Consider the following 12,872-nt stretch of genomic DNA (forward strand, 5'->3'; position numbering starts at 1 on the left):
GACCAAGCTGACTGCTGACAGGCAAAGGAAATACACACCAGGCTCAGGCCCAGGCCCAGAAAGGAGGCCTGGAGGGAGAAGACAGACAAATGGGCAGAAGCCACACTCAGGCACAGGCATCTGGTCACCCTCCTCCCAATTGTGCAACTAAGACTGGGGAGAGCATCGTGAACAGGCATCTTGCTCACTCCTGAAATTGCAGTCCTTGGCACATACAAGGCACCCAGTGAGTATTTGCTGAATGAATGAATGAATGAATGAACGCATGTTAGGTTTTTCCCATCGTCCAAAAGAGGGCAAGGAACTAGGGCTCCCATACCCCAAGGATGAGGACATCTAGGACAGACATTCAACCCTAATTCAAAGTCAGGGAGGCTGGAACAGGAGGTAAGGAGATAAAGAGGAGGCCTGGGGGCCCCATCAGGGAGAGAATAAAGAAAACACTGAATCACTGAATCAAGATCTCTGGACCCCTGGCATCTGGGAGGGGTGTGCAGGGGAACACTGAGTGAAATCCCTAAAATCTGATCAAGAATCTCTGCAAGAGAGAGCAGGCCCTTGCAGGCAATCAGATGGAGCAGGCAGGACAGACTGTACCAGCAGAGGGCTGCCAGGAGCCTCAGTGCTGGCCAGAAACACCTTCAAGGCAGGTCTGGGAAGTCTGCAGTTTACCAGCCTGTTCTACCTGCCTGGCCTCTGACACCCTGGAGGGGAAACCCTGGCAGGAGAGGGCAGGCCCAGGGAGAGCTTCCTCCACAACATGTGACCTTGGACTCCAGCACTCACCTGGTCTGGGTGGGCATGGGGCACACAAAGTCACCCCCCAGAAGGCTCCCACACTGCCACAGCAGTCCTCCTGGGTAGTCAGCTCCAGCAGAGGGTTGGCACACTGGAAGGAGAAGCCATGGACACCTGTGACCACCCCCTCTTCCCTCCCAGGCTGTGCACAGAGATGTCCCAGGAAAGCCTAGGACACAGAGCTCACTCCCCACATTCTGCCAGAGGATGTCCCCAGCCAAAGAAGGGGAGAAGGGAGTCAGCCCATATCCCAGAAGGAAGCAGAGAAACCTGCCATGCACTCTCCCAGCCCCAAACCTTGTGTGTGGATGGGACACCCCAGACACAAGATCTGCCCTGTGCGGGGCTGCAAACCACCACCCTCCATGGCCCCAACCACAGACAAAGGGTCCTAAAGGAAGAGCTTCCTCTGCCTACCTCCAGGGAACCACAGGGTCACCCACAGAGTGGGCCTTGTGAGCAGAGCCCCAGGCTCAGGGACACCCCAAGGTGAGAGGCCAGGGACGATCTGGGAATTCAGGGTGTTTACCCCTTGGCTGTCCCACCTCCTCCAGTTCCCTAATCTCAGATAGGGTTTCTGGAAATACCTTAGTTTCTGGAAACTAAGTGGTTTCCTGGCAACCCCAAGAAAAACCATACTGGGTCTGGTCTAACCCCTATTCTTGGGTGCCTGGCCTCAGAAAATCTTCCCTGATTTCCCATTATGAGCTGAGGATGGTTCCAGAGGGCAATAGGAGTATCTCTCATCTTTGTACCACCAGGGCTTTGGGGTTAACCTCCATTTGTTAATTCCACACCTCTGTGACCCCAACTGTAGCCTCAACTGGATAAAAAACTCCTGGCCAGATCCTAACAGCCCCACTGGTCCATGTGCCAGGGGTCATAGGATCAGCATCTCTAGGCTGCCTTCACCTGAGGATGCTGGTGACAGCTCCTCCAGAGGGGAACTTCCTTGGGTCCTCTTCTGTGTGCCTGGTATTGACAAGCACCAAGTAGAGCCCAGGAAGGAGGCCCAGACTCTCCATACATGGACAATTTCATGCCTTGGGTTTTCCCATCTGGGAAATGGGAGACTCTGCAGACACTCACATTCCATAAGAACAAAGAGGACAGAGAGGAGGAGAAGGGCAGACTGGGGACAACTGCCATCCTGGAAGCATCCAGGGCTGAGGCCAGAGCTGTGTTCTCACCTGTCCGTTCACAGTGTTCAGGTAACACCGGCCCAGCAGTCCTCGAGGCCTGGGTGCTGCTGGGGGCAGTGGCCGAGGGGGCTCTCCAGACCGAGCAGGGATGTTGTTGCTGTCCCAGAGGCTGTGGCCAGGGCTGGCAGGCGGCCAGGGCGGGGGTCTGGTCTCCACGCTGTTCTCCACTAGGGCCTCCTCCACCCCGCCCCGCACCTGGGCCACCTGGTGGATCTGCACCGAGGCCTCGGGCGGGTGGTGAATGTGCACCTTCACCAGGGAGGGGTTCACGGAGGCTGGGCACAGGGGCTAGAGTCAGAGCCAGGGAAGCAGGGCCCCACCCTCATTTCCAACCCTCTGAAGGGTATCCACCACCCCTGGGCCAGGCAGGCCACTGGCTATGTGTCACCCCAAAACTCTCCTTCCATTTCTTTGCTCCCAAGTTAGAACCCCAGAATGATCCCTTGTGGGGACGGGATGAAGTGCAAACTCTGTCACTGAAGGAGCCTCATTATCACATTCCAAGCTACCTTCCTGATTCTACCTCCCCCATGACCCTGGCCAACCCTGGAACTCCAGCCCCCTGTCTCCTGCATGGCCCCACCTCCGTGCCTTTGCTCGTGCCAGTCCCTCTGCTTAACCAGATGCTACCGATTGTTTCAGGCCTAACTGCAGTCCATCCCCTCCACGCAGCTGTCCCAGAGCACTCTGGGCTTAGGAGCCTCTCCATCCCCTGATCCCCTAAAGCATTCTGTATTTTTTTGGCACCTAATAATGGAAGGCAGGGAAAATGAAATGTTTTATGCTGATATTCTATTTCCCATCCATTCTCCCTCTATTACCCAGGCCCATGGATTCCTTGAGGGCGGCACCCTGCCCTTACACTGTTTTGTCTTCCCCAAGGTTCCCAGCACAGGGAAAGGGCAAAAACAAGTCGATAAATTCCGATGGGAGGGGGCTGAGAAGTTGAGGGAATGAAACTTAGCGCTGAGGGCCAGGAGAAAGAGGGAGGTTTGATCATAAAGGAAGGACTACAGGCAGCTTCCCTATCCCTGTCACAGCCATGGTGACAGCCTCCACCCAACTGGCACTCCTCCCAGGGTCCCGCCGGCCCAGCTGTGCCGGCACTCACCCAGCTGGTTGGAGAGCGGCAGTGTGAAAGTGGACTGCTTCAGGGGGGCTTCCAGCAAGGCCCTGGGGCGGGACCCCCTCCCTGGAAGCTCCCTGTCCGGCTGCGGGATAGGCAGGTGGCAGAACTTCCCGGTGGAGTTGGCGGGGCACCAGCATTCGTCCCTGCCGATGCAGCGGCCTCCGTTCAGGCAGGGGATCTGGCAGAAATCTGCAACATCAACCCTCAAGGTAACCAGCGGTGGAAGAACAGCAGCACCCGCTCTGTGGCCGGTGACCACCACAGAGAAACAGGCGGCAGAACCCTGACCCTAGATGGCTCCTGTAGCCCAGAGCCCCCTGAAATGTAGGGACTTTCCACTTCATTCATGTAGAGTGAAGAAGAGTGGATAATAACCAGCTCCTGCCTTCCTGAAAAGCCTGTTTAGGCGTTTCCCTGCACCCCACAATAACCTGGGAGATGGGGAGGTGGCATTATCATGAACTCTGTCTCTTCTCTGTTGAGGAAACTTGGACTCAGAGAGGTTATGTGACTCCTAGAGTCACACAGCTAGGCTGCCAAGTGAGGACTCAGCTCCCCATGTGATTTGGGACAACTTGTGGAGCCACAGTTTGGGAGCAGCGGGCTCCAGTCCAAGGCAGGCCTGGCTCTCTGGCCATCTACCCTCCAGGGCCAGCTGGGAACCATCTGAGCAGGAAAGGGACTCACAGATGCGGAAGCCAGACTTGGGATCGTGCCCATGGCCACCCTGGCTGTACAGGGTGGTGGTGTCGCCCCTCTCACAGCTGTTGGCACAGTGTCCACGGGCACAGGTCTGCTTGCAGATGGTGGGAGTGAAGACGATCTTGATCTTCTTGATTTTCTCCGTGAGGTTCAGCCCTGCAGAGAGAGGGCTTGGGTCCAGGGGGCAGGGCTGAGAGGCACAGCTGTGACCTCCAGAGTCTGGTTAGAAAGCCCCATGGGACTAGGGCTGCATTCATTTCAAGGGCATTTGCTGAGTACCTACTGGATGCAGGGTCCCATCGTAGGGGCAAGGTGATACCTTTGAGAAGCTCGCAGATGTGCCAGCCACCAAGCTCACACTTCATGCACATCAACCCTCTTGAGTGGGTGGTATGTTAGGTTGAATCATTAGAAATTGCCATTTTTGTAGGTTCCTATGGCTGAGTGTTGGTATTTTTCATATATCCAACCTACTGTGTCCGTTTTACAGCTAAGAAAAATGAGGCCCAGAGAAGTTTGGGTGCTCAAGTGACGCAGCTAGCAAGTGATGCAGCTGGGCTTTGAACCCAAGGGCAGGGAACAGAATGCGGCCCCGGCTTGCCAGAGAGGAGAGTTTTCTAAGAGAAGAGAAGATAAAGCCTGAAAGGATTAGAGTCAGGTTTTGTGGGGGACCTGATTACCAGAACAAGGATCAGGCACTTTATTTGGTGGGTGGTGGGGAAGCCGCAGAAGACTTTTAAGCAAGACATCATGCTGGCTGTGATGTGCCGGGGGGTCCGGAGGCAGGGTGACCACCTGGGAGGTCATGGCAGCAGTGCAAGCTGAGGCCGCTTCATTTCCCAAGAGTGGTGGCAATGAAATTGGGGTATTAATTCAGTACGGGGAGCCTGGGGACAGAAGCCAGAGGCAGAAGGTTGAGGGAGAAATGGGAGGGGAGGAAATTGAAAAAATATGTGTTGACCATGAGTTTGAGAAGCTTGACTGTGAAGGGAGGAGATAGGAAGAAAGCGGAGAAACAAGTGTGTGTGTGTGTGTGTGTGTGTGTGTGTGTGTGTGTGTGTGAATGAGAGAGCTGTAAGCAATTGTACACGTTGAGGGGAAAGGGCTGAGAGGGTGGGAGAGGGTGAAGATCCAGAAGAGGGGGGACAAGTGATGCCAGCGTTCCAGAGGAAATGACAAAGGGTGCCAGAATGTGCCTTAGATAAGAGGGACACCTCCCCCTCAAGATGGCATGAAAGGAATCGTCAACCATGAAAAGGAATGAAGCACTGATACACACAGCAACATGGATAAACCTCAGAAACGTTATGCTAAGCCAGGCACAGGAACTCACGCCTGCAGTCCCAGTACTTTGGGAGGCTGAGGCAGGAGGATCACTTGAGGCCAGGAGTTTGAGACCAGCCTGGGCAACATGCAAGACCCTATCTCTACAAAACATTTAAAAATTAGCTGGGCATGATGGTGCATGCCTGTAGTCCCAGCTACTCTGGAGGCTGAGGTGAGAGGATCACTTGAGCTCAGGAGTTTGAGATTATAGTGAGTTGTTATCATGCCACCACACTCCAGCCTGGGCAACAGAGCAAGACTCTGTCTCTTAAAAAAGAAAAAGAAAAGAAAAGAAAATGTAACGCTAAGTGAAAGAAGCCAGACACAAAAGATGGTACATTGTACGACTTCATTCACGTAAAATGTCAAGGATATGCAAATCTATAGAGACGGGAAATAGGTGAGTGGTTGCCAGGGATAGGAGGGGACATAAGGAGTGACTGCTGCTTAGTGGGTACAAGGTTTCTATTTGGAGTGATAAAAATGTTGTGGAATGAAATAGTGGTGACGGTTGCACACAATTCTAAATATACTAAAAGCCACTGCAGTGTAGCCTTTAAAATGGTTAATTTTATGTTATGTGAATTCCACTTCAATTTTTAAAATGGAAAAAAAGGAAGGAGGTGAGCTCAGGCACAGATGTAAACAGGGGAGTGGTGGGTGTGATAGGCAGGAAGTTGAGGAGCTCCTTGGGAGGTGGGGGCATGTCTGTGGGCTGATGGATGGGGCCTCGGGAAAGGAGGGGAGGGGAGGGGAGGCCTGGAGTAGCTGCTCTGAGAAATGGAGGGAGAAAATGTCCAGGCACACAGGGAGGGGTTGTCAGGCAATAACAAAGAGTGTGCCATGGCGTGAATCCACAGAGATTCTGTTTCCTCCTGTGGGAAGCAGAGGCGCAGCTGTAGGTGCTGAGGTAACAACTGGTTGGGTTGATCCAGGAGAGTTGGGGTTTGTAGGAGGGATGAGGTGGAACGAGTGGGACCAGGGAGTTGAGGTTCACAGCGGGATATGAGGGAAGCAAAGGCAGGAGGGGATGATAGATTGGGCAGAAATAGAGCAGTCTAGGTCTAAAGGTTGCAACGGGGTGAAGTCCAGGTCCACCGGTTTAGGACCCCTGGACCCCGGCACAAAGCAGGTGCTCAACAAGCGTTTGTTGATTGGCTGAAAGAATGAGGGACAAGGTGACAACTCAGCCCCTCTGTGAGAGCAGAGGGGGAAGCCAAGGTGGGAGAAGAGAGTTTTAGAGGCCCTGCTCTTCTAGGACCCAAGACAGGGTATCCTTACCCCAGGGGGATGAGGGGTGCTCCAGAGGTACCGCCTGTTGGGTGCCATCTCTCTGCTCAAGGCCTGGTCCCGGGGGCAGGGCGTTGGAAGAGAGCTGGCTACTGGCCGTGGCAGTCAGGTGAAGTCGGACAGTGCGGGACAACCCCACGTGCTGCTGGGAAGGGTGGGTCTGGCTGAGGCCACTCAGGGTCCTGTGGAGACAACCGCGGCATGGGGGTTTGCACCCTGGGAACAGTGTGTCTGTGCCACTCCTCATCCAGCCACCCACTCTCTGCCTTTGCACAAGAAAAATGCTCTCTGGCTGCCTTCTCACCCATGTATGGCTGACTCCCGGACATGAAGGTGCCCTGAGGCAGAAGGACTGATCTAAGGCCTGCCGGCTAGTTTTGTAGAAATACCAACCCCTATGTGGAATCACCAGGCTTTTGGTGGGTTATTCCGGGCAAATCACTTAGCTCCTCTGGGCCCCAGGACCCTTAACTGCAAAATGGGGGTGTTAGACGGTCCTCACGTAGCTCTGACATTCCAGAAGTCTTTGAGAACCCACTATGGACCAGCCCCTGCCCTAAAACCAAGTCCTGTACCTACTCCCTACCACTTCTTAATATATCCCTTAATATGAATTACCTGTAGAAGAGGTGCCCAACAAACACACCTTCAAGATTGATTCAGGGCAGAGCCTAGAGTCTCCCTCTCATTGATTTTTATTGTAAGAATAATGTAACAACAATATTCAAGGAGAAAAACATGAATTCATCATCTCCCATCCTAACACAGCAACTACTTTTGCATATTTTCTTTCAACCTTTGCTCACGTATATGATTTTACACTATTGTCATCACCTAGAGATACAATTTTAAATTCCGTTTTTCACTTAACATTAGATCACACTTTACACAATTCAATTTGTCATATTTGTCATGTTCATCGCTATATGATAGTCCAGCTAAAGATGAATCACAACTTATTTAGACATTTACCTGTTACATATTTAGATTTTTTAAAAAGTTTTTTGCTTGTTTTTGTTTTTGAGACCGAGTTTTGCTCTCGTTGCCCAAGCTGGAGTGCAATGGCGCGATCTCAGCTCACTGCGGCCTCTGCCTCCTGGGTTCAAGCAATTCTCCTGCCTCAGCCTCCCCAGTAGCTAGGATTACAGGAGCCCTCCACCACTCCTGGTTAATTTTTTGTATTTTTAGTAGAGACAAGATTTTGCCATGTTGGCCAGGCTCGTCTTGAACTCCTGGCCTCAGGTGATCCGCCTACCTTGGCCTCCCAAAGTGTTGGGATTACAGGCGTGAGCCACTGCACCTGGCCTGCTTTTAAGTTTTAAATGTGTACATCCTTACCTATATGACTTTGTCTTCTGTTAAAATATTCCTTTAGTACAGGGAGATTTGTTGTACTATTCTATTTTATTTTGTATGTTTGAAAAAATGTTATAGGAAACATCTTGAAAGGATGAGGCTGGGCGTGGTGGCTCACGCCTGTAATCCCAGCACTTTGGGAGGTCCATGCGGGCAGATCACTTGAGGCCAGGAGTTCGAGATCACCCTGGTCAACATGGTGAAACCCCATCTCTACTAAAAATACAAAAATTAGCTGGGTGTGGTGGTGCATGCCTGTGGTCCCAGGTACTTGAGAGGCTGAGGCTGAGAATCGCTTGAACCTAGGAAGTGGAGGATGCAGTGAGCTGAGATCATGCCACTGCACTCCAGCCTGGGCAACAGAGGGAGACTCCATCTCAAAAAAGCAAAACAAAACAAAAACTTTAGGATGAATTCCTGGGGCTAGAATGACTGTATCAAAGGTTACAAACATTTATGTCTGTAGGCACACACTGGTGTATTGCTTTCTGAAAGGGTTGCATCCAAATATATAAATGAACCACTTAGAGCACAATCTTGCCAGCACAGCATATTATTAATTTTTAATACTTTGCTAGCTTTGAATAAGCACAAAGTGGTACTTCAATGTTCTTTTCACCTCCCTTCTCTCCTTTAAAAAATTATTTTTGAGGTTAAAATATTTCAGGTATTTATTTACCACTTGTGAAAATCCTCCGCTCATGTCCTTTGACATCTTAACTGCTTGAATTGTCTCATACATTTGGACACATTCTCTTGATGTTTATTATTGGGCAGGCTGTTCTAAAAGGCAGCCTCTGTTGTAAATACTCTGTCATTGTCACAATGTCTATGAACCACTGTGTATACGACAGTGTCTGGACTGTGGTGGGTGTAAGCGTATTGCAGACATCAAAGCTGAGAGAGGCTCAGTCCTTGCCCAAGGTTATACAAGAGCTAAATCGGGACACCAGGATGCCAACCCAGGGCCTGATCCACAACCTGTGTCCTGCGCCAGCCGACAACCAGCCCAGACCCCAGTGGGAGCTCAGCCTGGAAGCCTCTGCTCAGGCCTCGGGGGCATCCCTTCCCCCAGTAGGCCCCATGCCAACCCTCCCCACTGGTTTCCTTGCCCAAGTGGGATAAGGCCCTGGGATTCTCTCCCTCCCCAAATCTCCACCCCAGTTCCGTTAGCCCTCGGTGACCAGGCCATGAGCAAACTCCTTATGCTTTCCTGGCAGAAGGCAAACTAGGACTGGCCTGGCGCAGTTGTTCATGCCTATAATCCCAGCACTTTGGGAGGCTGAGACAGGGGGATCACCTAAGGTCAGGAGTTCGAGACCAGCCTGACCAACAGAGAGACACCCCATCAAAAAACACAAAAATTAGCCGGGCTTGGTGGCACATGCCTGTAGTCCCAGCTACTGGGGAGGCTGAGGCACGAGAATCGCTTGAACCCAGGAGGTGGAGGTTGCAGTGAGCCAAGATCACCCCACTGCCCTCCAGCCTGGGCAACAGAGTGAGACTCAATCTCAAAAAAACAAAACAAAAAAGAAAGCAAACTCCCTCCGAGGACTTCCAAGAAAGCGCCTGGGAGAGAGAGGTGGCTGAGCTGCTGGCTCACTGGGAGCCTCGTCCTGGGTACCAGGCTGGTGCCATGCTCAGGTTAGTGGCAGCGCCACAGAGCATCCCAGAGAGGTGAAAAGAGTAGCTCATGTTCTGCCCAGACCACTGCCACTTTTCTGAACTTGACCCTGACAAAGAGCTCTCCAGTCTGGTCAGGATGGAAACTCAAAGTGTTCTTTCTTGGTGGTTTGTTGTCATTGTTATGTTATTGCTGCTGTCAGTTTTTTCTCTAATTGGTGCTCAGAGCTCATGGCACCAAGATCCCAGGGTTCAAATCCCTTAAGGGCCAGTTGGGTAGTTTTGCAGAGAGGAAAACCAAATAAACAAACCATGTATTCCCTAGTCATAGACAGGACCTGGCTGTACAGAGGAGAGGGGTTGGGACTGGGCCAGACAGATGTTGGTTCTGCCTCTTACTAGCAGCACAGCCTTGAGCAAGTCACTTAGCTCCCCTGAGCCTCAGAATCCTCATCACTGAAACAAGAATAGCAATGCCCACCTCATAGGGCTGGTGTGAGGATGACGAGAACAGTGAGACCATGCAATTATTTCACAAATACAAGTAAATGGTCAAAGTAGAAAAATACGCCAGAATTTTTAAATTGCAGAAACAAGGAGGAAAAAAGGAGTTAGCTACAGTTTGGACTAAATACATCTCCCCAAGCAAATAAGAAAACATGACTGGGCCACTTAAAGTTCTTCTTTAAGGGAAATAAAAAGACTCCAGAAAAAAGTGTTATTGCTGTCCAAGTGTCCTTATATATACACAGGGCCAAGTGTCTAATCTGGTGTCAACACATTTTTAACAACCGGAGTCCTCTGAGCCTAATTCATTGTCACCTACTACTCTAATGGGGATTTGGGGTTAAATGACAGAAATAAAAAAGCCCTGCATTCTGAGAGGCTCGTCGTGGAGTAAAGGAAGAAGCTCCCAGTTTTTTTTATAGGTCCTGCCTCTTATTCCTAAAGCATCCATATAAGGAGGTTGATAACTCCCAGCCTAGGCCTCAGAGGTGAGCAGCGAGAGAGGCTCTCGCTGTGTGGAGGGCTGCAGGTTCTTGGCTCAACTCTGGATCCCTGGTGGTCTCCAATTGGTTACCACTGCCATCACCACATAGAAGGGCACAGGCAGCTAGGATGGAGTGGAGACTGTGAGCTGTGGAGTTTGCAAACCCCACTGTCTAGCCTTGTGTTATCTTTGCACTCATTTCCTTTAAGCAAATCACAAGCCTTTAGCCAAATCCTGTTTGCATGTTCTTTCCTAGTCTCAGGTTGTGGGACATCAAGAGAAGGGTCTGGTGCCATGTTTGCCCCAGGCTGGTCCAAAGAAGCGGTATCCCCCCGATTAAGGACAGTAGAGGTCTGGTAACAGAAGAAGGCAAGTCTCAATGAGAAGGTGACCACAGCCCCCAGGAGATGCTCCATCTACTATCAGCCTTGGAAGAACTGCTGCAATTTCATCAAAGGACAGAGGTTCCCAAACTCACCCAGCACAAGAATGGAACTTGCTATCTTTCTGGGACTGTTCCAGGGAAGTCCTGGCCAAGCCTCCACAATGGACCAAAAAGTCATCTCTAGACTTCAGGATTTCATGAATCCATAAGATTTTGGAACAAAATTGGGGGAACAACATAAAGTCGCTTTTCATTTAGGTTGCTAAGACTTTAAGACAAACACACACAAAACTGCCAATCACTACCACCATAATTTCAAGAAAGAAAAGACATTTCAGAGCCAAAAAAGAAACGTTTGAATAAGCCTAACTTCATGGAAATCTCACCAAATGACTTTATTTTCTTCATTTCTTTATGGATCATGAAATCCCCATCACAGGCCAGCACAGAGCCAAGAGACAGCCACCAGATCCACCACAGTCTGTTCTCAACTGTGGACTCTGGGCTTTTCAACCAAGATGAGGAAAAATTCTCATCCCAGTGGCCGGGGTCTTCAGGCCCACAAGAAAGCTGCCTGGGCAGTCTGTTCCCATAATGATGCCACTTACTGAAATGTGCAAGGTGTGCCCACACTCTGCCCGACACACTAAGGTTTCCCAACAGCGATGGGAAGACAAGTGGGCGAGGAGCTCTGTGCCCTCTACCCCATTCACCCTCACCCTAGCCTGGCTGCTCTCCTCCATTTACTTCATAAATTGGGCTTCCAAAAACAGCTGGCCCATCATATCCATGGGTTCTGCCTCTGCAGATTCAACCAACTGTGAATGGAAAATATTTGGGGGGAAAACCCCCAAAAATAGCAATCAACAATGAAAAATAATACAAATAAAAATTATATAGTATGACAACTATTAGCATTTGCACTGTATTAGGTATTATAAGTAATCTAGAGAAGATTTAAAGTATATGGGAGCATGTGCGTAGCTTATATGCAAACATTATGTCATTTTATATCAGAGACTTGAACATCCATGAATTTTGGTATTCACGGGGGTCCTGGAACAAATTCCCTGTGGATATCGAGGGATGACTGTACTATTTTGTTTGGAAAGGCTCTTGCTGCTAAAAGAAAGTTTAAGAGTGTTACTAAAGATGCATAGAATATGCCTGTAATCCTAGCACTTTGGGAGGCTGAGGCAGGCAGATCACTTGAGGTCAGGAGTTCGAGACCAGCCTGGCCAACATGGTGAAACCTGTCTCTACTAAAAATACAAAAATTAGCCGGGCGTGGTGGTGGGCACCTGTAGTCTCAGCTACTCAGGAGGCTGGGGCAGGAGAATCACTTGAACCCGGGAGGCAGAGGTTGCAGTGAGCCGAGATCACGCCATTGCATTCCAGCCTGGGTGACAGAGCAAGTCTCCCTCTCAAAGAAAAAAAAAGATGCATAGAATAGTTGTAATTATCATTATGAACATGAAGCCAGATATTTTATATACATCATCTTATCTATGTTATTTTAGTGAATGAAAAAACTAAGTTGCAGAATATATGGATAGTATGCTTCTAGTTTTGTGTTTTAAGAAAAGCTTTTCTCTCTCTCTTCCCCTACAGATGTTTATATAAGCATAGGAAAAGGCCGGAAGATCTGTAAATAGTGGCCACTCTTTAAGAATGAGAGTGTCTGTGTGTGTGTACCTCCTATTTTAAACTTTATCATTTCAATATTTTTGAAATTTTTACAATAAATATGCATCACATGGAATAAACATGTATTTGTTTTGTAATCAAAATAAATCTCTATTCTTCCCAGCAACTCCATTTTATAGCTAAGGAAACTGAGGCTCAGAAAAAGCATGGTGAATGTGTACACATAACTAGGACCCACGATGGACTGTGTTAGAGAGCAGAGGTACAGGAGTTCAGATAGAATACAGACCATATCTAGGAGAAGGATCCAGGGAGCTTCAGGGATAGGTAGGATTTTAACAGACCCAAAATGAGGAGGCAGACATTCCAGATTAGAAAAACAACATAAGGGCCAGGCACGGTGGCTCAAGCCTGTAATCTCAG

The 12,872-nt window shown here is 49.8% G+C and overlaps 1 protein-coding gene across 2 annotated transcripts in view; it reads right to left on the reverse strand.

Moving 5' to 3' along the window:
• Nucleotides 1-12,872, reverse strand: part of LTBP2 (latent transforming growth factor beta binding protein 2) — a 113,607-nt gene that overhangs the window by 50,698 nt on the left and 50,037 nt on the right. For both annotated transcript variants that reach the window (XM_063596325.1, XM_008977905.5), the window contains exons 4-8: nucleotides 6,439-6,629; nucleotides 3,817-3,987; nucleotides 3,112-3,318; nucleotides 1,989-2,275; nucleotides 787-889 (exon numbers count right to left, since the gene is read on the reverse strand). In XM_063596325.1, coding sequence (XP_063452395.1) covers nucleotides 787-889; nucleotides 1,989-2,275; nucleotides 3,112-3,318; nucleotides 3,817-3,987; nucleotides 6,439-6,629 — 959 coding nt within the window. The remainder of the gene's footprint in view (nucleotides 1-786; nucleotides 890-1,988; nucleotides 2,276-3,111; nucleotides 3,319-3,816; nucleotides 3,988-6,438; nucleotides 6,630-12,872) is intronic.

The sequence above is a fragment of the Pan paniscus genome, chromosome 15 (assembly GCF_029289425.2).
Source record: "Pan paniscus chromosome 15, NHGRI_mPanPan1-v2.0_pri, whole genome shotgun sequence".
Taxonomy (NCBI): domain Eukaryota; kingdom Metazoa; phylum Chordata; class Mammalia; order Primates; family Hominidae; genus Pan; species Pan paniscus.